The sequence below is a fragment of the Phoca vitulina genome, unplaced genomic scaffold (assembly GCF_004348235.1).
Source record: "Phoca vitulina isolate PV1807 unplaced genomic scaffold, GSC_HSeal_1.0 scaffold27, whole genome shotgun sequence".
Classification (NCBI taxonomy): domain Eukaryota; kingdom Metazoa; phylum Chordata; class Mammalia; order Carnivora; family Phocidae; genus Phoca; species Phoca vitulina.
The window spans coordinates 23,496,356-23,520,854 of NW_022589730.1; the positions used below are offsets into that span (position 1 = coordinate 23,496,356).

A 24,499-nucleotide genomic window follows, 5' to 3' on the forward strand; every position below is an offset into this window, starting at 1 on the left:
GGTGAGGCCTGGAGCGAGGCCTGGAGTAGCTGGGATCCTCCCCATCAGGACTGAAGATACTGTGTGAAAGGGAATTCCTCCACCTGCACATCCACTCAGGTGTAAAGGCAAGGAGGAGCAGTGCAGTATTCAACACTTAGCCCCCAGGCTCTCCACTTGATTCCACTGAGTAATATTCATTAAGCATGCTACTAGGATGTAGAGATAAGTAAGTCACCAACACTTCCTGCAGGGTGCTTCCAATCTAGCATAAAGGATGATCTGCCACACAGAGCATTGCACCCTTAAATGCGAGGGCTGGCTGCTTTCAGTAAGGATGGAGCAGCTGCACTGGGTTTGCCCTCCTATCTTAAGCAGTGATAAAACTGGACAGACATACACAGCCGATGTTTTCAGGCATTGGACAATGGGCTGAGACAAGGGAAGGAAACACATAAGGTGAATTTCATATTCGCCCTGGCACTCTGCCTGGGTAGATTTCCCAACCACGGCACAGGGAGGTGGGGCAAAGTGGAACATGGTTGTCCTACTGATCTGGGGAAGTAGGAACTGGAGTTTGGGGCTGCTGAAGCAAATAGAGCTGGCAGGGCAAGATACTGGAGAGGAAGTTTCTTCAGTGGGGTGGGGGCCCAGAAGTGTGTTGTGGGGCTGGGCCTTGCACAGATCTCTGGCTGAGTGCTGTGTTGCACATACACAGGGTGAGACTCTGGCGTGGGCTGGCAGAGCAGCTACTTTGGAACTGAGAGCAGAGCAAGAATATTAGAGGTTGTAGAGACCTACCATTGGGTCCACAGGAATTCCAGTCTAGCCAGAGGGGAAGCACCAGGCATTCCAGCGAAACAATAAGGAAGGGCAGGTCCTGGGAGTAAGGACCACGATCTAGAGTAAGGGTTACTCTAGTCCTGCCCTATCAAAGCCTAAAACCAAACCTTAACAAAATTAAGGAGAACCATCCGTAAATTAACGGACTGCCAAAACAAAAACCAAAACTGGGTTTTGAACTCATTAAAGGAAGACAATATAATTCAGGCCCCCTTTCAGAGTATCAACTGCAATGTCCACAAACAAGCAAAAATTACCAGAAATGTAGAGAAGAAAGAAAATGTGACCCAAATTCAGAAGAAAAAAAGCAGTCAATATAAAACAATCTGGAGATGTCCCAGATTTGGAATTGGTGAAGACTTTAAAGCAGCTATTTTAAATATTTCATGGGTTGAAAGAGGAAAAAAATGATCTCAATGGATGAAGATGGGGAATCTCAGCACATAAAGGGAAACTATAAAAAAGGAACGAAATGGAAATTCTGGAATGGAAAAGCATATTATCTAAAATGGAAAACTCACCAAACGAGCTTAATTACAAATAAGAGATGGCAGAAGAAAGGATTAGTGAAGTTGAAGACAGAACCACAGAACTTATCCATTCTTGAAAAAGGACTGTACAATCTTTTGGAGCAATACCAAGCTGAGTAACATACATGTAATCAGAACCCAGAGAAGAGAGAAAAAGTGGAGCGGGGAAAAAAAAACAAACTGTTGAAATTTCCCAAATAAACCTACAGATCCAAGAAGCTCAATGAATCGCCCCAAAAATAAGCACCAAGAAAACCACACCTGGGCATATCCCAGTCAAGCTGCTGGAAGTTAAAGATCAAGAAAAAATCTTGATAGCAGAGGAAAAAACCCCAGATTCCATACAGGGGAAATGATGTGAATGAAGACCTTCTCTTCAGAAATAATAGGGCAGGAAATAGGCAATGGCATTTTTAAGTACTGAACGACAAAAACATGGTAGATTCAGAATTTCATATCCAGAGAAAACAAACTTTAAACATGAGAGCAAAATAAAGACACTTTCTAGATAAAGAAAGAACTTGTCAGCAGCAAGCCTGTAGGACATGAAACTCTAGCCCCTCTCCAGCATCTCTGGCAGGACGCGGACTTCCTGTGGGTGAGCACCAGGTGAGCAAGGAGGCTCGTGTTGAAAATAAGGAGGAAGCTCCTGATCGCTTTACGCTTTTAATCAACAGTTCACTGCCGCCCCCCCCCCCCCCCCCCGCCACCCCCCCACCCCCGTGAAGAGGCAGACCAGCAGGCACTCGAGAAAGGGTGAGCTTTGATATGGCGAGGAAGGCAGCAAGCACAGCTGGGATGCACTGGGGCAGCGAGGCCAGTAGTAGAATAATGAAATGCTGTAAACTGGTTGGGAAATAGGCATTGCTCCAAGCCCCTGATTCCCTCACTCCTCACCTTGGCCTCATTCCCAGCGACTCTTAGATCTCTCTATGATCTGGCCATAAAGGGTCAATTCCTGGCGAGCAGGGCACCTCCAGGACCCCGCCTTAGGCCTCTGACTGGCTTCCTTTCTGATTGGCGGTGCGTGGACCATGCCAGTTGTTAAAGATTTTTCATATTGCCCCTGGAGCTAAGTGGGGTTGCTTCCCAGGGAGGGAGGCCCAGGTGTGATGTTCTGGGAGGGCGCAGAAGAGGACCCCAGGAGGCCCAGGGACAGAGTGAAGACCCTGCTCCTGGGGTGGGGCTGCAGTGGGAAGGGGGAGGGAGGCTCTGAAAGTCAAGAAAATTAGCTTTCCAAGTGGGCCTGAGTATTCAGGGACACTTGACTCTCTAGGACAACCTCTGTTCTAATCCCCTAGGTCATGTTTTTCCCTTTTAAAAAGGGATATTTCATAGCCTTTTAAATAAATCTTTTCAGCTCCACTGATTTGGAATAACACGCTTAGCAGCTTAAGAACTTCTAGCTGGGCCTTCAGCAGGTTGTCCTTCCATGAGCCCATTTTCTCATGAAACCCTGGCCTCCGGGTCTGGCTGGGCCTCTCCCAGTGCCAGCACCGTGGACCCCGGTCCTATTCTGGGATCCTGGGCAAGCCCTTTCTCACTCCCTGCACCTAGGGACCTGCACCTCATTCCCCACATCTGCAATATGGCGATCATTCAAAATACAAGCTGACAGAACACCAAATGGCCATTCTCTTGATCAGCAGCAAAGACCCTATTTTAGGCACAGAAATGAGCACTCCTCCTCTGAGGTTCTGTTTCAAGGGAATCTGGGCTTTAGGGGGGGCTTTCTGTGGTCTGCCCAGGTAGACAGGGGGAGGTTATATTGGCCTAGACAGACAAGAAGCCATCAAGGGAAGGCAGTGGCCAGGAGAGGAGGAGGGGAGGTTGATGAACATGATTAAACCAGCATAAACACTGCCGACTGAAGCTCCGTGCAGAGCCTTCGGAAGCTGGCTGTGTGTGTTCAACATCACGCACCTTTCTGCCTCCTCTGGGACCTGGAACCACAAGCCCTAACGAACTATGGTGATCTGCCGAGCCCTCAATCAACACTCCGTCTCACTCATCTGTGAAGCCAGTGTCTGTCGTTAAATTACCTCGGGTCAAGTAGTTTACACCAGAATGAAAAGTACATGTTTTCTAAAATTGAGTTCCTATCACCTGACTATTGTGAAAATCACACCTAATCAGAACCAGTGCTCCTTCTGGTGGAGGTCCCTGGTTTGTGTGGCTTTCTACCAAACCTGGTGAACAGGCCAGGCAGCTTCCCATGTGATGTGATGGAGACCCTAAAAAGTCATCCTGCTGAAAACAACCTTCCCCATTCCCTGGCACGACATCCCCGCCATGAACAACCCCAGTTAGTTAAAGTAGCTGCTTCAAACACAACCCCGCTATCTGGGCGTTCTTAGCCTTCTTCACGGTGCTGAAGGCTGAGAACCACGGCTGCAAGCACCAGCAAACATGTCAGGAGCATCAGCATTCTGTCCATAGACAAGCTGTTCCGTGTCTTCAGATCAGTGGTTCTAGAAAGTTGACCAGTATCAGATTCACCTGGAGGCTTGTTAAGACCCAGCTTGCTAGGCCCCACCCTGAGTTTCTGATCGGGCAGGCCTGAGATGGAACCAGAGACTCTGCATCTCTAACAAGGCCCCGGGGTGAAGTTGACGCTCTGCTCCAGCACTTTGAGAATCAATCACTGCCCTATTAATTTCTAAGGCATCTTCATGAGATAGGTAGGTAAAGTGTGAATGCATCCTGATAGGGAATGCGGTATGAAGACAGAGGGCTCTGAAACAGAAAGGGGTCAAGGGCCCAAAGCCAGGCCAGCCAAACAAACTTAGACTTTCTCAAGGGATCCACCAAAACACAAGAGCCGTTGGCTGTCCAAATTCTGCTGGGCCTCTGGCTCTTGCTTTCTTTCCTGGTGTCTTCTGCCTGCTACCCCAGAGAAAAGGCAAGCCTGCTGGCAGCCCCAGCGAGGAGAGGGGGATCCTCCCCTCAGCCACGGGGGGCCCCTCCACGAGGAGAGTGTGTTCACACAGCTAATCTGGCTGTCAGCGTACCTCAGGCTCTCGGGGGCTCCTGACACCACTTAGAATTTACGCAGGACTCAGCCAAGTCTTAAACAACATTTATTCCCCCCTCTTCGGAGATCCTCTAGTTCCTAATAGGACAAATTCAAAGGAAAACAAGCTCTGACCCCTCAGCAGCCTCTTCTTGACACAAACAACAAGGAACTCCTTAGCGGGCTGGCCGAGGAGGTGGGCAGGAAGGGTTCATCCCAGGAGTGGAGGCTGGGAAGCCACCCTTCAGGTGGGGCCTCATGACTCACCTCTGGCCCTGTCAGGAGCTGGTTCTGTATTTCAGGGGAGGGCAAATCGATACCTGAATGTCTGAGCGATATTATTATGGCATCTACTGGGCAAATAGTTCTGTTAGTGATTTTGCCCTTCGTACATCTTTGAAAGCACTTTGATCAAACATCCTCCACGTGACTCTAACAAGAATCCTGTGAAATCAGCAGAATGGGAACAATGACAGTGTTTGACAGAAGACAACCGAGAAGAGAGGCACAGGAAAGCCAGTGGGCATGGAGTTGAACCATGTGTGGTGGCCATTCATCGTGAGATCTTGAGTGGGTCTCCTCCCCTTCCTAGGCCCTGGTTTTGTCGTCTGTGAAGTGAAGGGGATGGACAAGGCGATGCTGAGGTGAACTCAGTGGACACTACCCTCTGGCAGGCCCTGTTGTAGATGAGGAGATGTGGAAGTGAAGGAGGCTCACTATCTACCCAGGAGGAAGTCACAATGAGGAGAGTGAGACCCGGGTGGGTGGTGCTCAGCCAAGGGGCCAAGTCCAGCCACCAGTCAGGGCACAAAGTCTGTCCCTGGCACTGGGCTCAATCAGCATGAAAAAAAAGGAGTGCCATTTTATAACCCACACATAGGTGCTGGCCATGGCCCAGGTGAGCACGATCTTCTTCAAGGTGAGTACAGGATCCATAAAACTTCAGGAGGGGTCAGGTTTAGAGCAGCTCCCATGTAGACATCATCCTCCACACACAAAGGGGAGAGCAGATGCACACATCTGACCCCAACCAACGCACCAGCTGGAAGAATTATGTGCTCTCTTTCTGAGAGTCAAACCCTCTAACCACATGAGATCAATGAACCCAACTAGCTTCCTATCTGTAATGTGCTGGTAAATGACTATTCACCCATCTGTTCAAGACAGTCACAACAAGATCAACTGGGCCATGTTTCAGGCACAGTGATCAGACTCCCTGGGGAAGATAAGATGAACACGACATGCCCTCAAGAACCAAGGGCCTCTCAGCTTAAGGGAGCACAGAAGATGCAGACAAAATTACCCATAAGACAGAGCAGAGAATGGTAGATGCTAGAAGATTCAGGTTATGGGTTGGGGAAGAACCAACAGGGGAATTCAGAAGAAGGAAAGACTAATTCCAACTGGGGAACAGCAAGCCTTCCAGAAGGCGATGGTGCCTAGAAAGACCTTGCATTAGGACGCGAGAAGGCCCCAGTTCTAGAGTCCCTCCTGCCACAATCAGCCAAATCATCTCAAGACAGCCGATTCTCTCCGTTTTAAAAGGGACCATTTGCCCTAAGTGCCTCACAGCTTTATAAGGATTAAATGAGAGCTGATTTAAATGCACATTGGGTAAATAAAAGCCCCAAATATAAAGTTTTTGTCATCACTTGGAGAAGAAGAAGGAGGTACATGAGGGAAGCCGAGTGTACATGAGGGAGAAGGGGTGTGGGGAACACCTGCCAAAAGCAGGGCTCACGCGAACACCGACTGGGCTCACAACTGGCCCCAGTGATTTTTTTTTAACTTCCCACAGCTTATTTTATTGAAGAGACTCTAAGAAGAGTAAGTCAGAACACCTAAATTCTTCTGCATCAGGAACATGAGAGTCCCAACCAGAGAGGTGTCTTCCCACCCCGAGGGATAGGAGAGCAGCCACTTACAGTCGGTGGCCAGGGAACCCGGGCTGGGGCCCAAGGTGCTCAGCAGACACTCATTACATAAGTGGATGGGCTCCCTACTACTTTCCAAGGGGGCTTTACATTCATGCTCCATTTTGATTTGTAACCACAAGCCAGTGGGCAGACGGCATCTACCACCATCCCTGTCAAAGATGGGGAAACCAAGGCTCTCAGAGGGCAAGTGACTGCCCATGTCCCTGGCCAGCGCTGTCAGAAGGGAGCCTGGACCCTGCCTCCTCACTTCCTCACACCACACACCTTCTAAGAATTGTTAGGGCAGCCAATCTTCACCCCAACAAATCACCCTTCCTGACTTTAGAGAAGGTCTCCTGCATGCTGTTCAGAGCACTTTCCCTGGAACACATCACTTAATCAGACCCTTTCATCAAGGCGGGTCCTATTTTTACTCCCGAATGGACTGGATTATTCCAATTCAGAAAGTGGTCTTGTGCATCCCAGAAGTAAGTGTCATGGATTCTCTGGTCCTTTCACCAAATAAGAATTGATTTGGGTTAAAACCTTCAGTTCGATTGTTTGGGGTCATTGCTTCTTAGAAGAAAGTGAAGGTACAAATGGCAAAGGGTAGGAAGACAGAAAGGCATTATTATTATTATTATTTTTACCATGGATACTCTTGCCTACAAAGTCAACCATCCATCTTGACAGATGGCCTGGCCGCAGGAGGGGGGTGAAGGCGGTACTAAGGAGCTAGAGCCAGTTGGGCTGATTTGGGGTCTGACATCTGGGCTGGAGCCCAAGCTCCAGGCAGTGAGGGTGGGACAGGGAGCCCTGCTGTCCCCTCCCCTGGGTGCGCTCTCACTGGGGCTGCACTGGACGGGTCAGCGCCTTTCTATGAGTCTGGGACCTTCTGGCTGCGGGCAAATAAGGTGGCAAGGGACAGCAGAGGACTGGGGCCTCAGAGAGAAAGCTGAAGCATGCTCAAGGTCAGAGCCACCCTCCCCTTTCATGACCCACCTCGGCCACTTTGGCTGACCTACTTCCTAGGGAATGTTTTTCACTCTAATAAAAATTCATGGCTCAAAGGTTTTGGCAGAAGGCTGGAAGTCACACCCACCCCACAGCTCTGTTGAGGGATGCCTGGTGACATGTGCTCGGGCTGAGGTGCTCAGAGGCTCCCCTAAAGTGGCAGGAACAAGGGGTGGGGGTGGGGGAAGAGAACTTCAAAGGATTCCCAGGTCCTGAAGGGAGCAGTGGATTAGTTAAGAAGAGGTCTGGGGCCTTGAGAACAAGTGTCAGTATCTCCATCAGCGTGGCTGGGTCAGCTCTGATCTCTGCAGCTGGTAGGACATTTAGCCCTGACACGTGGGGTCTCAGGACTGTCCAGACACCTGTAGTGTTAGTAGGACACCGAGAGGCCAGAGCATCATGGGACCTGGGAGAGCCGAGCCATTAGCTAAACAGTGTAAACTGAGGGTTAGTTTATCAGATTCACTGTTCGTGCCCTCCGTCCATAGACAGAGAGAATGGGACACAGAGTGGGAGGAGGAGGCAAGCTCAACTAGAGCATAAGGCTGGTGTGCTAGGGAGCCTCACCGGGAGTACTGAGCAGACAGCGGGGAGAGGTGGTATTAGGTGGATGGCAGAGATAAGAGGATGCTCGAGGCAAATTCACCAACCACAGTTTTAAAAGCCATAGAGTTTAGAGCTGGAAGAAATCTTCAAGATCACCTACTCCAACCCCATCTTGTGCAGCTAGGAGTTCTTGGTTGTGGCCTTGGGGTGGAGCCCAGCCTAAGAATCAGGCCACCGCTCCTACCCCCTGCCTGGCCAACAACTGCTTTTCAGGCCAGTGATCTTTCTAGCACGCACCCTCCAGCCTCCCCCAGGTACGGAGCCCAGTCCCCTGACTCCAGTGGAGCTAGGAATACCCTCTTGAATGACCGCGAGCATTCTTGAGGGTTCTGTGGACCACCCATACCAGCCATTCCAGCCAGACATACCTTGTGTGAATAATGCTGGTCAACAATCCTTGCCAACCCGAAATCCCCGATCTTGAGCACGAGGTCCTCTGTGCTGATGAAGATGTTGGCGGGCTTCAGGTCCCTGTGCAGCACATTGGCGGAGTGGATGTACTTGAGCCCGCGGAGCAGCTGGTACATGAACAGCTTTGCGTGTTCCTCCGTCAGCGTGCCCTGCTCCAGCAGACGCGCCAGGTCGGTCTCCATGTGCTCCTGGACGATGTAGGCCACGCTGAACTTGAACAGCTCGCCCTGCAGGTCAGTGCCCTGGGGTCCCAGCACCTCGTACACCTTCACGATGTTGTCATGGTCCAGGCGCCGGATGATCTTGATCTCCCGGAGCGCGTGCTTCATGCTGCGGGCGTCGCTCAGGATGATCTTCTTCACGGCCACCTTCCGGCAGGCCCTGCGGTCCACGGCCGACAGCACCAGCCCATTGACACCGAAGCCCAGGGGTTGGAAGTCAACAAAGCGCCCACCAAGGTCATACCCATAGACACTGGCGACGCAGTCACCCTTCTCAGCCATTGTCGGCTCAGTGGGCAGGGTCTGCCCAGGCGATGGAGGGGCAGTCAACGGCGGCCACGTCCTGGGTAGCGGCTTCCCCAACATACCTCATTCTGTCGAGTCCCAGAGCTGAGGGCTGCTTTTTCTCGTGGTGATGTCACTGCCACCAGCTCTCTGGAGAAAGGAGTGGCATATGTCCACGCTTGCTGAACTGTGGAAGGCGAAGGCTCAGACTGTTTTCTTAACCTGCGTCGGGAGGGCTGTCCGCCAACGCCTCTGGACCCTGAACTCTCCTCGAAGCTTAGAATGGCTCATGCTTTTTTCAAAGGTAGCGTCTTGGAGAGAAAAACCAGTCTCATTATCTATGTGAGTGTAAAGTGTTCTACCATATGGACCTCAAGGTAAAAGATGCAGAAACTCTCCTCTTTGAATCTTTTGTTAAAAGACGTTCCTTCCGGCTGAAATGCAGAGCTGTTGCTGAGCTGTGCTCCTTGACTTACGATGGTCCAGAGCTCGGTTCTGTCACAGCATCCAGCAGCTTGGTAGCTATTCTCTGTGTCCTGAGCAGGATGAAGTGATCCCAGCAATGGATTCTGGAGGCTTCCAGGGGCTTCTTTCTACTTCTGCCAGCTCCGCTTTCTACCAGCTCCCCTTAGATTCTGCAACCCAAACCAGGCTGGTGAGCATTGGTGAAGAAAGCCAGAGAAACCCAACCACCTTTCTTGGGCTCTACACCAAGTTACACCTCAAGTCCCAATGCTGAGGGGCACTCAGCTGCCAAGCCAGGATCCTCCAGAGGCTTCAGATGGGGCAACGTCCTCTGTCACCCCCTCCTCCACACCACCTTGCACAAGACTGTGTGCTGCTGGACTCAGACAGGCTGCAGGAATGCGGCATCTTTCAGACCATGTCTCCTTTTCTGTCAAAGGAATAACGTTGGGTAAATTTCCACACTCCAGCTTCCAACACCTTCCCACTTGCGTGTCCTTTGTTAACCAGCCCAAGTGTTATTTGATCTGTCCAGCCAGCTGAAACACTGCTTGCTCAGGGGATTCCAGGCTCTGCACTGCCCAGCCGCCCCTCCTGCTGCGTGCAGCACTCCCCTGGAAGAGAGAGAAGATGGATTGATTTGATAAGATCGTCAAACGGTATGCCTTTTATGTAAACGCCTGCTCCCCAAAGGTTCACACACCCAAATTGTGGGTGGGAATGATCCACTCTGACTTTTGAGAAATTAACTCTAAACACATACATCAGTACTAGCTGGGAAGGTTGAGAGTAAAAAGTAGCTGCAGACAGAAAATAAAGGATCGATAATTTTGTGTTTCTACTCGGACCCCTTTGCTTCCCTCTTTTGCAAAGGTCTTTGGATATTTTGAGAGAATTTGCCAAATGCTGATATTTAATTACATGTGTATCTCTTGCTTTCCACAGAGGCAGCATAAGCACACATGCTAAATAAGGAAATTTTATTGCCACCCTATAAATTTTATTGCCACCATGACCTGAGCCGAAGGCAGACACTTAACCTCTGTGCCACCCAGCAAAGCAGGGCACAGAGTTCTTAGCAAGACACCAGGACTGGCGTGGTGAACTGTATTCTCTTTGATGATGGGGACGTAGCTCTTCAAAGCAACGGCTCAAATCCTAGCCTGACTGCCCCCTGGTGGCTGCTGACTCAAATTACAGGCATAGGACCTAAGAAGGGCAAAAAAACCCATTGCAAAACATTGCAAAACAAACAATGTAAAATCAGACCTCTGGAGTGAAGGCAATGCCATAGCTTTTAAGGGAGTGGCAGGTTTTATAAGTTTATTAAGTCCGTGGACACTCAGAGAACAAACACTGTACCCTGCCCAAAGGAGTGAATCTAGCAGGGCTATTTCTTAATTCTCATCATCCTGTCGGGTCCTCTATAGGGATGCTTTCATATCTGAATTTTGCACAACTCTGCAAATGATAAATGAGGCAAAACAACAGTTAACTCAATGTCTGAAATTAAGGGGGCAAATCAGGGGACAGAGATGATCTGAAATAGTGAATGCTCAGATCCCCTCTAAAAACTTATGAAAGAGATTTGCCAAGGGTCTGGAATATAGTGAATGCTCAGCAGATGTCAGCTACTGATGACTTTGTTAAAAATTCCCTTGCACTTGAATAAGATGTACCTACTATTCTAATGTTTTGTCAAGATCTTCAGCAATTCTACTCTTCATGTTTTTATTGGTCCCAGCAGCAAAATAACCTTGGTCTTACTGAATTTCAGAATAGGAAGCAATCATAGCAAACAAGTCTAGTGGTCCTTAACTGGGGATGGTGCTGCCCTCCCTGGCTAATTTTTTTGTTTTTAAAGATTTTATTTATTTGACAGAGAGAGACACAGCGAGAGAGGGAACACAAGCAGGGGGAGTGGGAGAGGGAGAAGCAGGCTTCCTGCAGAGCAGGGAGCCCGATGCGGGGCTCGATCCCAGGACCCCGGGACCATGACTTGAGCCAAAGGCAGACACTTAACCACTGTGCCACCCAAGCACCCTCCCTGGCTAATCTGACTAGGAGTCACTACTGGCCTTGAAGAGGCAGGGCTAGATTGGCTAACCATCCTGCCAAGCAGTTCTATCAGTGAATAACTGACACCCACCCCCAAATGCCAGTAACTTTTGCTGAGAGAGAATGATTCTGGTCCAAGTCCCCACTTTGCAGATGAGGGCACTGAGGTTCAGAGGACACCAGCTCAGTGCTTCTAACATAGACAGGGTCAATAAACATTTGATGAATTGAGAAATGAATACCATTCACTCTGAGGATTCCTTGTCAATTAGAAAACAGCACTGGGAGCACCCTCTGCACCACACTCTGTGGCCATGCTAGTGATATCCACCTGGATACCTAATTCAGGGGAACCGAAGAGCCACCCCAATGCCCCATTCCGTCCTCCTCTGACTCTCACTGCGCATCAGGTAACAGAAACCAAACTGGAGCTTCTTTCACTCTCTATCCATATGCCTGGTCCAGTTCCCAAGGGCGCAGCAAACAGGCAATTATATATTTTGCTTTATGAGAAGAGATGCGTAAGCCTTCTTCCCTTGCCAGCTCCCACTGGGTTGTAAACAGACAGGACTGCGCACCTAAGCAGGGAGATGACATCACCGGCAAATGAGAGCAGGATTTGTTCCAGATCAACTGCAATGCAGATAATCTGTGAATAATTAAGAGGTGCTTTATTTATTTTTAAAACTCCTTACTCTGCCTCTCACATGGGGGAGGGGCTGTCTCCCCGTGCCCTTGCTTGCACGCGTGTGTGTGCAAGCACTCTCCCCGACGCGCTGTCGGCTCCCGCGGGCAGGTACCATGTCACCTTGGGAAGACTTGATTCCAGCCACTTGGCCTTCCTCATGGGCCTCTAAATACACTCTTTCAATTCCTGCCTTCCTTCTTTGCTTGCGCCTTCCCGGTTCCTGAAATGTCCTCCTGCTTCCTCCCCACTCGTTGAAATCCTGCCCATCACTCAGAATCCAGATGGCATCTCACATCCACTCCAGAGTTCCCGTTCCCGGAGTGTCCCCGGTGACATTCTGGCTGCTCTACACTCCTGCAGTGTCCGTGTGTATGCTGTCTGTGACATTCACCATACACGAATCTGGGTTGCTATTTAACCGTTTATACATGTCCATCTCCCGCCTAGACTGCAAGCTCCTCAGGTCCCGGCCCAAAGCAGCACTTAGACAATGACTGCAGTCCAAGGAACATTCGTTCATTGTGTCTACCGAGTGGTCATGCCCACATTTCCTGCATGATCAGCCTCCCCTCCCTATGTCTGCTGCCTCGGTACAACTTGTTCAAGAGGGCTCTTCTCGCGACAAGCCCCAACCACCCAGACACACGTCAGCCCTCTTGGTAGCACCTTCTGCTTCGATGCTGCTTCTCCTAGAATTCCAGCACCACCCAGGCAGCCCGCGAATGACCGTTTCTCTGTTCCCATGTGAGTCTCCTGTTACTCACCCCTTCTCAGCCCTCTTTACTTTCTCAGTTTCTAAAATTCCTCTATAATTTCCATGGTAAACCTTTTGCCTTTCTCCACAGGTGGACTGATTACAAAACACCTAGTACCTAAGATGTCTTGGATTAGTGGTTCCTTGTTTGCATGACACAGCAGGGGGCGTGGGCCCAGGGGCCCTAGAGAGGGCCCCCCCCCTCCCCCGGCATCTGCAGATGTGACCACCTGGGCAAAGGAGTGATTCTGGCAACTTCTCAGAGCAAAGCACAGCCATTCTCCATTTGAATTTGGTGGCTCAGGGCTGCTCTGAATCAGGTGTGACTTCAAACCAGGGAGTGGGCATTCACCTTGAAGGAAGGAAAGGTCATGGGTTCAGCTGTGCTCGAATGACAATGAGCAAGAAGAACACATGTACCTCCTGCAAGGGCAGCCCGGGCTCCCGTGATTCGTGGTGAATGTCGTAATAAAACGCAGGAGTAGAAGTATCTACCCCCAGGACACCTAGCAATGGAGCTTCATCTCTCCACTGATCTCCCATGGACTCTCCTGCAAAACTTTGTTTGAGGCCAATTAATTATCCTCTCATGCATCCAGCCTTTTAACATGTGGAGGCAAACCAGAGACGAGATGGTGTGTGCCAACTGTCCCTTGCTGGGTTTCCTGGGGATCTGGTTTATAAAGCAGCTTTGGAAAGTCTAAATTTAGACTCTACTCTTCCTGTTCAGATCCTCCCAAACCTCATGCTGCTGTCAACTTTCGGCAGGAACGATGGCCCCCGATGAGGTGCTGATATTTCACAGACAGAGCTTTCTTTTTTCTCCTGAGCACCCAAAAACTTGCAGGAAATCCTTTTCAGGCAAGGCTGATGTTCACAGTTGAACAGGCTGCACACTGAAAAATTCTAGGTGGCACCATTCACATTATAGTCAAGTCTGTCTGACTCTAAGGTTCATGACCCTAATCACTATAGTCCATGTGAATAAAGTCCTCTAGACCAGAGATCAGCAAATTTTTTCTGTAAAGGGCCAGAGGATAAATATCTAAGGCTTTGCGGGACATACCGTCTCTGTTGCAACTACTCCAAGCCTGCCTTGCAGCAGAAAAGCAGCCACAGATAATTCCCGAACGAAGGTTTGCACGGCTGCATTGAAAACAATTTTATTTACAAAAATAGGTGGGAGACTGAATTTGGTGAGGGGGCTGCAGGCGGCCAACCCTTGTTCCAGACTGTGTAGGAACATTCTCTAGCTTGTTCCTGAGGTGGCACTGAAGTGTGCTGTAACTCAGATCTTTCCAGCTCCCCCTGCATGGTCTCCTCCCTCCTGGACTCAGTCCTCCTGTTGCCCCTCACAGTGGCCCTACCCCAGGCCTGCCTGCCCTCCCAGGGAGCTACCCTGGGCAGAGTTAAGGTCATTTGCAGGGTTCCTGGCCTCAGGGCCCACAGGCTACCTTCTGTCTCTGTGATTCTCTGGTACTGTTGAAGTGCCTCACTCCTACACACCACTTGCCTTTTAACAGAGGCTTTCTGGAAAGGCGGAGAAGGCGACATGATGAAGATAGGCTGAGGGGTCACCATGGGCCAGGAGCTGTGCCTGAGGATTTCGGTTTGTGTCATGCTCCCATGAAGCCCCCAGAGGGAAGTGACTTGCCCAAAGTCACCCCACTAGCAGGCCATGTCTCCAGAGGCTACACATCTCAGCACCATAACACGTGATCTGAGCCCAAGTGAATGATTCTCGCCACAAACCACCTAAGGCCCCATGTGGCTTCCCAGGCCCAAGGAAGGGCAAATCTGGGGACGGGAGCACCTATGGTACTCCTCAAAGGCAGCCACCTTGTCAGGCTGTGTTCAGCCCCGGTGGGGAGACCGCGGTGCATAGCCCACTTTATGGAAATAGAAACTGAGACAGGACATTAAAATGAGAGTTAAGAAAAGAACAAAAACAAAAAACTGCAAGTTTAAACAACCATCAGGCTGCCTTCCAACCAGTTCTTGACCTCTTCTCTAACGTAAGCCTCAGGTAAGCCCGAGCCCGGGCTGCAGAGACCGGTCATCCCAGACGTGAACGGAGCTGAGCGTTCTCCCAGCTACCTGACTCACAAGGTCTTGGTGCTGACTTCCTCCAGATGAACAGAAACCGGGACTGGGTCAGCCATCAAGCAGCTGAGCCCGGCCAGGGATAACCCACGACGCTTCTAAACCAGGGCTTCTCGGCCTCAACATGATTGACATTGTGAGCCAGGTCATTCTCAGCTGTGGGGCTGACGCACACTGATGTTCAGTAGCACCCCCCAGTCTCGACCCACTAGATGCCAGAGCACCCCCGAGTTGGGACAACCAAAAGGTCTTCAAACACTGAAAACGAACGGTCACCGGTGGAGGAGGCAGGCCCTCACCCCTGGCTGAGAACCACTGGTCTAAAGCAGCCGTTCCTAGCATCGGGGCAGAAGAGTTCTTCGTTTTATGGAGCTGTATGGTGCACTGTGGTCAAGTTTAGCAACCCTGTCTCTACTCACTAAATGCCAATAGCATTTCTGGTTCCGGTGACAGCCTCACACACTTGCAAAACCCCACAAGGCAAGGGACTAGCCCACACCCATCCCTGCTGAGGGCCTTGAGTCAAAGTCATGGTAACCCACTCCCCCTTTGGTAACAGGTGGCTATTCGATCCAGTTCCGGAGAGTAAGTCTGAAAGGAAATACTACTGCGGGGAAGGGTGCTCAGGAGAAGTTTTCCTTCCCAAGAAGAAACACCACTGTGTCTTGGGATGCAGTTGTGGGAGAAAGCGATGCTAGTGCTATTGCATACAGGAGGTCCTACATGCTTGCAGGAAGATTCTGGTTATGACAAAATATAATCTGAACGGAAAGAGAAATTAAAAATAGGTCCCTGAAGCCCAGATCAGAAAGCGTTTTGAATCCCTCCAGGGAGAGTGGGGAGGTAAAGGTGGGGGTTCAAGCAGGATGCCACATGGACCCCAAAAGAGCACAGTGACTAGAAGGTGTAACTTCACCAAGGAAGCAAGGGCCGGTCCTGAGGCAGTTAGCACTGGGTTATCTCTGATTTTGAGCATAGATGGGTCTTACTCTCGGCGGCGGCAGCAGCGGTGATGCTCCCAGGAATGATGAGAAACAACTCTCCCGGGCCTCCCGGGTTTTGACATAAAGTCCCACTCCCCCCCAGGAGGTGAGGCAGCCGGAGGAGTTTATGAGAAGTGAGCTGCCCGGGAGGCCTTTCCTCTCTGTGGAAGCCCAGGTGCACGGGCAGACAGCTGCTGTAAACGCTGCGGCCCGTGATGCCAACTCAGGCCGCATTTCCGATCCCGTGCCTCTCCTGTGCCCAATACCACCGCCCACCGAGGGCCTGGGATGCCCCTTTGCACACCAGCCGGCAGGAGAGCCGCTCAGCCAAGCCAAACACATCACTATAAATGTCTCAGGCAGGGGAGCAGGCCCCGGTGAGCATCCTCCCCTGGGATGTGCAAAGGTCTGAATGTTCCTTCGAGGCGGTGATGCCACCCACCCTGGCTTGCTGCCCTTATTTGGTTCCCTCAAGAACACACGGGTGGGGACGCCGAGTAAGAAACTGGAGGGGAACCTGTTTTGTCTTCATGTCTTTGAGAGGAAGCAAGAGGAGAGCTACTGAGGGCTGGAAGAGAAAAGTTTGCAGAGGGAACATCAGACCTGGCGCGTGTCACCTCCTCCCCCAAATGCAAAGTGCAGGAGCATACAGTTCGGTCTTTGCTCTGCCTTTTCTCTTGAAAATTACATAACCAGCCAGGGAGAACAAAGACTTTGCAGGCCTCCCAACGATACTGTCAGAGCACAGAGAGAAAGTCTGGCAGCCTCCCTGGAGCGCCACGCCCACGGCAGCGCAAAGCTGGGGAGGGGGGCAGTGTGGGGCCCCGCGTGCGAAGTGTGGGTGCTGGTCACCACGGGGGCGACACTGGCTGCGGAGGCTGGGCGTCTGACTTTAGGATGGATCACAAGTGTGTGTGTGCGTGCGCCACCGTTTAATCCGTCTGGTTTTAGACGACTCCTACACTTGGCCTTTGTAGATTCAAGGGGAAACTTCTTAGCTGTTTTTTTGTTTGTTTGTTTTAAGGAAAGAAACCTGGGATAGCTGAAGACTTCTCTCAAAATCTAAATCAGGGCAGTTACGACTTCAGTGGCTAAATACGGTGAGGCCCTATTTGGGGCTTGCTTTGTTTGGACTGTTCTAAAGGGCAGACATCCCAGCCGGGGGCTAAGCTTCTCAAAAGTGGTGTCTGCATCTTTAATTTCTTCCGCATTTGCTCTAGCACCCACTGCACGGTGCCCCCAGGCCACTGGGCCTTCCCTGAATTTGGAGATAACTCTCTGTGAGGCAAGATTTAATAAGCCATCGTGGGAAAGCACAAAGCTGCCGGTCCTTGAGGAACTCCTTGTTCAGACCTCACCTTTCCTACCAAACTTTTGGGCCCAGACACGGGACTACTTACTCCCTCCTGCAAGGTGGGCCCATGGCAGGATGCTGAAAGATCCCTGGTTTGTAGCTAAAGGATTCAGCATTAAGTTACGTTGCTTTTAGACCAGGAATGGCAAATTTGTATCATCTGTATTACTATCAACCCATTTTGCACCTATGGCAGATGTTGGCAATCAGTGATCACCTTCTCTTTCTTGATGAGCCAGGGAAACCAGCACCCCCCCAAGAGCCTCTGCCAATTGCCGGGAGCTGGCTCTCGGAGCAGAGCCTATGTGCATCCACAGCATGCATGGCTCTCTCCGATCTCATGCTGCCAATGCTCCACCTTGATCCCTCTCTTCTGGCTAATTCTGACTCATCCTCTGGGTCTAAGTTTAAATGCCCCTTCATCCAGGAAGCCTTCCCTGATGCTCTTTTCCCTCCCTAGACTAGCTTATCCATCAGGCTGTGTCCCCTTGTTCCCTCCTGCCGTCACTTTTCTCCCGTTCTGATTCTGCTTTAAATCGCTTGTCTTCTGTGTTTGACAGGGAGCTTGGTGAGGGCAGGGACTCTACCCACTGCACCACTATAGCCCCAGTGCCTAACTCCTAACCTACTCTAACAAATCGTAACATCTGGGCAGCACAATGCATCCTGAGAAGTCCCATGCTCCAGACCATCATTCACAAATGCAAATTTGTAATACTCACTCCTCCCTCCCCATGAGGGACGCCAAGCAGACATGAGAATTTCACAAGTCTTGTCTGATTCGAATCCTGCATTCCAGTCCCTTTAAATCTGACAGTCCTTGACTTCCTTTCCCAAGCCCCACTTCTCTCCCAGTCCCCTGACCCACTATCCAGAGAATGTGCGCACACGCCACCTCCTACTATTCCCATGGAGGCTAATCATTTACAGGGCTTGTGCTTGGAGGTACAAAGAAATCATTTGTAAAAGAGCAGAAAAAAAGTTCCTTCTCCTAGCGATTACATCTCCCTGTTCACAAGTGACAGGAGCGGTATTTTGACAGCTCAGGTGACCACAACAATCCCCGGAACACACTGGGCTGTCACAGCCAAGGAGGAAAGTCACGGGACCCGAGTTCTAGTCCTGTGGCTGCCTGTGAGCGATCCAGGAGGAGTTTCAAGTCTGTGAAGTGGGAACAACCCTCATGGGAAGAAATACTAGCCGACCAGCTACTGTACATGTGTTTTAAGTCTCGGTGGTTGTTTTTTTTTTTTTTTTTTTTGGCAGAGGCAGGTAGCGGGGAACTTTACGCTGAATTATTCCTATCTTCTCTTATGACCCAGCACACACTGCAACACCCAGCCCAGAATGGAGTGAGTGTCTGGCAATGAATCTACAATGAATCACAGAAATGGACTGAATATACGCATGTCCCCCCCGCCCCGCCAATCCAGATGTTGAAATCCTCATCCCCAATGTAATGGTATTAGGAGGTGGGGCCTTCAGGAGGTGATTTCGTCATAAGGATGGAGCCCTCATGACTGGTATTAGGGCCCTTATGAAAGAGACCCCAGAGAGCTCTCTTGTCCCTCCCACCATGGGAGGACACAGTGAGATGTCCGAGGTCCTTATCAGAATCTCACATGCTGGCACCCTGATCTTGGACTTCCAGCCTCCAGAACCATGAGAAATAAATTTCTGTGATTTAGAAGCCACCCAGTCTATGGTAGAATAGCCCGAAATGACTAAGACACTCACCAAGTGCCTCACCAAGTTCATTAGGCAACGTCGTTCGCTCTAGTCTAACTTACTGAACTCTGTTGCCAAGCGTCCAACGCCCTCTCTTCTGCTCTCCTTGTGATACCTCCTGCCCTTAAAGGTGATGAGACCCTCAGAGTCTGACCCACACGCCACAGAGATCCCACTGTAGCCACAGGACCTACTGGAGAAGAAACATGGGCTGTGGGGTGCTTGCTTCAGGAGGGACCCCAGGGAGTGTCACTGGTCTCCGAGGAACAGTGAATCCCCTGCAAGCCTGTAAGGGATTCCACACACAGATAAACCCCTCATGTCTTGATGCTCAGGATCCCATGGGAGGCCATCAAACCCCACTGGACATGGAAAGGGGAGGACGGGTAGTGATCAGCCTTCTCCCTGGAGAAGACCGAAGGCCCCACAGCCTGGAGGGGAGAGCAGGAAGGATGAGAAGAAAGCAACAGAGGCAGCAGAGGAGGAGGAAGCCCAGAAGCAGGTCGGGGGGCCCATGAACCTGCCCCTCCCCAGCCCGGGCTCTTAAAACAAGGCAAAGAACAGGAGCCCTGATGGTGACCCCGGGCTTCCCACCAGCCGGCATGTGCATCCTTAGCTGCTTTTCATGTCATCTGAATAAAGGTGGCCTTCCTCACCTTAGGGTGTGGATCCGTGCCCGGTCAGTCCCTACTGATTGCAGTAGGAACCAACGCTCCGTCCCCTGCCAGATAAGAAAACTGAGGCCCAGGAAAGGGAAATGACTCTTCCAAGACCAGTCAGAGAGCCTTGTAAAGTGCTCCAGAAGCAGGTTTTGGGAGCAGGTTCTTCCAGGCCCGTCTTGGGCCTCAGGATGACCCTGTGATGGATTGCCCGGCCTCCCTCCACCGAATGAGGACGGGGGTCCTGCCCTAGCTGGCAGAGACCTATGCACGGCAAGGAACAGCTCGCAAGCAAGTAGCAGCTCTTCCCCCTCAAATTAAGTAATTATGGTATATCAGGGAAACAAAGTCCCATGTGGACCATGTGGCAGCCGCGGTCAGGAGGGGACTGTGAATTGGTCCGTGTGCCCGCTGAGGATGTGCCGGGCCGGTGCCCAGTACGGCGTGGGGCCTCCGTAGCAGCAAGCCAGTGTGTGACGCGTAAGGAAAGTTCCGATTTCATTTTAGTCCGAGGACAGCTGGGCCCCCAAGGCCAGGAGCCAGAGACGCCTCTGTCCCTTCAGGTATAACCAAGGCAGTGAATAGTCACGGGGATGTGGACGGTCCAATGCTCATATCCATGAGCATATACATGAGTGAGAAACCGAGCGCTCGGAACCCCGATGCTTCAAGGTAAGGTGTGGGCCCCAGTTGGGGGAACAGGGTTGAAGAGGAGGAACTAGGGAGACAGAAAGAGAAGGAGGTCAGGGAGGAGGAATGAGGACAGAGCAACGGGAGGAGTAAAGGGAAGAAAGAGGGACCCCACGTCCACTCCCAGAGGCAGCCGCCTGCCTTCCTTCTCTGTTGCTCGGCTGCTGTTAGCACTTGGCACATGCAGACCAACCTCACGGCCTGGGAGCCTTAGACACACACATCGATAGTCCTCAGCGCAGAAAATGCAGGAAACTTGACAACAGCGGCAGCATGACCCACACAACACCGCGCGTTAGCAGGACAAATGTCATCCTGGTCGGCAGCCAAGAACTCCACAACTCTCCCAGGTACAGGGAGTCCTGGGGCGCGAACTGGATTTTACCTGCACGGCGCAGTCGGCTGGAAACCCGCCCAGGGCCGGCACTGCGCCCAACGCAGTGGGAGTGTGCAGTCAGCCATGAGCTGGACAGTGACACGCTCGCGCATTCCTTTGCTGCTCCCTTCCCCTGCACACTTCAGATAAACGGACTTCAGGATTCACTGGGTTTTAAAAGGAAATAGCACAAACCAGGTTCTGTCTTCGTGTTGTGACCCAGAGCTCTCGTGTGCCGGGAATGAGAGGGCCGTCAATGGGTCTGGGCCGGGGGCTGCCTGGAGAAGGTCTCAGCCACCACCAGGCTCATACGTAGACCCAGCCTCCAAGCCACCTGCTAGGAGGAAGGCCACTTGATAGGTATCGCCTTCATCCCAATGTCAAGGGGCCAGGGCAAATTGGGGCTCAATGGAGAGGGAAGGCAGTTGACTGGAGATGCGTCATGGGCAAAGCTGCCCTCCAGAACATGAGGGGGAAGGTAAAGGCTGGACAGTACAAAGAGGTGGCCGAATCCAGGCAAGGTGGGCTGGAGGAGCGGCCTCCTTCAGCACTGGTCCCTCTCGCTTGGAGTAAGCTCAGTGAGGCGACTGCTCAGCCCGGCTGGTAGGAGGGGACAGAACCCCTACCATCCAGGGAGAACCTTCAGGATGGGAAGAAGGTTGCTTTTAAAGCAAAGCTTTATTTTACCAATGACAGAATCATTTTTTTTTTCCAAGCAGCAATGTAAATTGGTTTTAGTTCTGAATCTGTTTCAACCACCTAAATTGCAAATTAGAATCCCAAGTGTAGGCAGACACAGAGGCCTGGGACAACGCAAGAGGCCTGGCCTCAGAAGTCTGAAGAGAAATACAACGCAGGTTTCAGCAGGATTGAGCCAGTTCTGCTCATCCGGAATGGAGGAGGAGGGTCGGGGCCAACGCCTAGCCCCCTACACCCACCCTCTGTTTAGTTTTATAGGGCAAGTATATTTCTTTGAAACAAACCAAAAAGCAGAAAAAAACACTGACTTCGACAGTGAGCTCTCTCACTCGTGGATCGATGTGTTCAGTCTCTCTCCGACATAACCGCAGGAAGGAACTGAGCGCCAGCTTCAACGCTATGCTCACCCAGGCTCCGGGGACCGCAGATCCGCTCTGATCTCTCCTGGGCTGCTGGAGGCTGGAAGAATCTTGGTGACCGTTCATCCCCTGTGCCTGTGTTCAGGATGCTCTCTCAGCCTGGACGCGCTGTCTTTCCAGCCGCTGCCAAGGCCTCGGAAGGAGGCCACCTCCCGGGGAAGTACAGCGAGGGCCGTGACCGGGTGAAGGTGATAAGGGAGGGAAGTAAGACCCTGTCTGAGAAATATTACAATCCACCGCCTTTCCTTGTCATACTGCCTGAGTTTAGGTTCCGGATGTCCCTATGTGTCCGGATTCTGTGCCCTGCCACCTTCCGCTGTTGCCCCTGCTGTGGTGGCAGGGTGCGAGGGCCTTTCACTAGTGCTTCTTGGGGGCGGAGGGCCCCGTGGCACCCCTCACGGAGTCCACTTAGAGTGAACAAAGGAAGGAAGTCCCAGCAGCTCCTAGTTGCTCTCCCTGCAACTCCCTGTGCCCCGCCCCCATCCATCCTCTTTCTGCTTCCAATATTTCTAAAATACGTCTGATCATTTTAGTCTCCTGGTTCCAAATATTTTTTTAACAGCTCCCCACTGCCCAGAGACTAAACCCAAGCACCTCGCACAGCCTCACATCAGACCCCATCTGTCTTCCCACTTCTGTGCAACTGCTCTCCATAAACCGCACCCCACACTGCAAACTAGGGCGATCATCCCTGAGTCACCCCATCCCAGGCACACGTGGCCCATCTGCTGATGACGCTATCGTCATTGTGTTCCCGGAACAATCCTACACGTGCCCAAATGTCACCCTGCCCCCCTCGGAGTGAACTTCTCCTTCTCTGAGCTCCCGGAGCACAAGGCATATGCTTCCTTCCAGCAGCTGTCTCTTGGGGTTCTACCTCTCTGTGAGTCTTCCTTCCCACTGGACTGGGAATCCCAAGGGCAAGAGCCCAGTGCCTGGGTCCCCCATATGCCCCCTGCCCTGTACAGGTCGTGGCCTGCGGTAGGTGCTAAGGAAACAGTTGATGAACCAGCGAGGAGACGGGGCGCGTGGGGGGGAATGGGGCTAGGAACTCGACAGTGGAAAATGTAAGAGGCTTGGCAGAAGTGATCCATAAAGGTGCGTGCCCCTGGAAAGTGCGACCTGCTGGTGGAAACACGGCCAGCTCCCCGGGACACGAGCAGGGTGTTTACGTGGAATGATGCGAGCTCTGCAGGCCAGGCTGGGCCGCCAGACTACGGCGGGGCAGCACTCAGGACTGTGGCAAGGGTGCAGAGATGGTGAGGCCGGGGGCAGCTGAGCAGAGGTGCAGAGACAGTGAGTAGATTTCCTAGGAGTGTTGGAGAGAGTCCGGCACAACTGAGAGAAAGTGGGATCAGAGAAGGGATTTTGCTCGTAGAATCCTGGTGAGTGCATATTCCCTTGGGCATCATCGACACAGTGGGAACAGCCTAGCTTCAGCAAAAATAAACCCCGAGAGGGACTGCACACCATTCCCTCCGGCATTCATCTCTTTTGCTTCTTTTCCCAGATTTCAGATCATCACTGACAAACCAAATACGGGTTGTTTACTGAGACTGGGTACGGGCTACCTCCTCAGGCTCACTCGCCTACCTCCCTTCTTTAAGAACAGCCACAGCGAAAAGATTGTGCAGCTGAGATGTCTCCTTATAAACTGTTTTGCCCGATTCTTCTGGAAGCCTCAGCTGCTGTAGACAGCTCTTTTATTGTTTGGTCGCCCCATGGATAGCAATAAAATCAAGATGAAAACTCATTTGCAAAGCAACTTTCCACTGTCCAAAGCATTTGCATGTAGTATTATTTAATATTTAATACTTTCATGTAGTATTTATTGAGCCTCGCCATGTACCAGGCAGTGGGGCCCCAGGGGCCCCGTGCAACTCACAGTCCAGGGGCAGGGGGCCAGACGTGACACAAATAATGGCACAAATCGCGCCTGTGCATGATCAGAACTGTGACAAATGTATGATGGGAAAGTGCAGGATGCTAGGAGCCAGGAGGACGAGGAGACAATTACTTTGGGGAAGTGATGTTTACATTGAGACTTGCAGCCCGAGTAGAGGCTCCCCAGGAGGTGGAGTGGGGAGATACCGAGAACTTCGGGTGGTGTGGGAGCCATGAAGAGCCTTGAGAAGTGTGATGTTGGAGGAAAAGAGCCGGTCGGGGAGGAGGGATCTGCTGGCCCACAGGAGGCAGCGTGGGGAGGGGGGAGGGGGGCGGGGGGAGATGAGGCCGGGGTGGAAGAGGAGGCTGGACTGATGAGGAGGAAACAGCTTCCGGTCTGAAGTAGCCTCACGCCCGGGAGGGAGGTCCCCTGCAGGTGCCCTGACATCCCATGGTTCCACCTTGTCTGTGCTCGGCTGCTCCAAGCTGGGCTGGGCTCAGGCCTCATTGAGGCGGCCCACCCTGCTCCATTCCATGCTCCCACGGGGACCCCTCACTCTGGCCAGCCAGCTCCAGGTGTGCTCCCAGGTGCAGAGGACACAGGTGCAGAGCAGAGCAAGACACTCTGGCCATCAGCAAACAGCCAAGGGTAAACGATCCTTGCATTTTTTATGAAGAGCCTCATGAGATGTGTCGGCAACTCCCGGGACAAGGCAGAGTCTCCCACAGAGGGAGGCTTCAGGGACTGCCTTGCCCGTGGTTGGGGGAATGAGATCTCTGGGAGAAGGAGCTGGTAAGGTGCCATGGAGCCAAAAACCTCT

At 51.7% G+C, this 24,499-nt stretch overlaps 1 protein-coding gene across 5 annotated transcripts in view; it reads right to left on the bottom strand.

Annotated features, from left to right (window-relative positions):
- MAPK4 (mitogen-activated protein kinase 4) overlaps positions 1-24,499 on the bottom strand; it is a 143,780-nt gene that overhangs the window by 41,783 nt on the left and 77,498 nt on the right. For 3 of the 5 annotated variants that reach the window (XM_032422914.1, XM_032422913.1, XM_032422917.1), the window contains exon 2: positions 8,270-9,897. In XM_032422914.1, coding sequence (XP_032278805.1) covers positions 8,270-8,899 — 630 coding nt within the window. In that variant the 5' untranslated portion in view covers positions 8,900-9,897. Of the gene's footprint in view, positions 1-8,269; positions 9,898-21,683; positions 21,706-21,782; positions 22,958-24,499 lie in introns of those variants that run through there. The other 2 variants (XM_032422915.1, XM_032422918.1) reach the window with 2 other exon arrangements.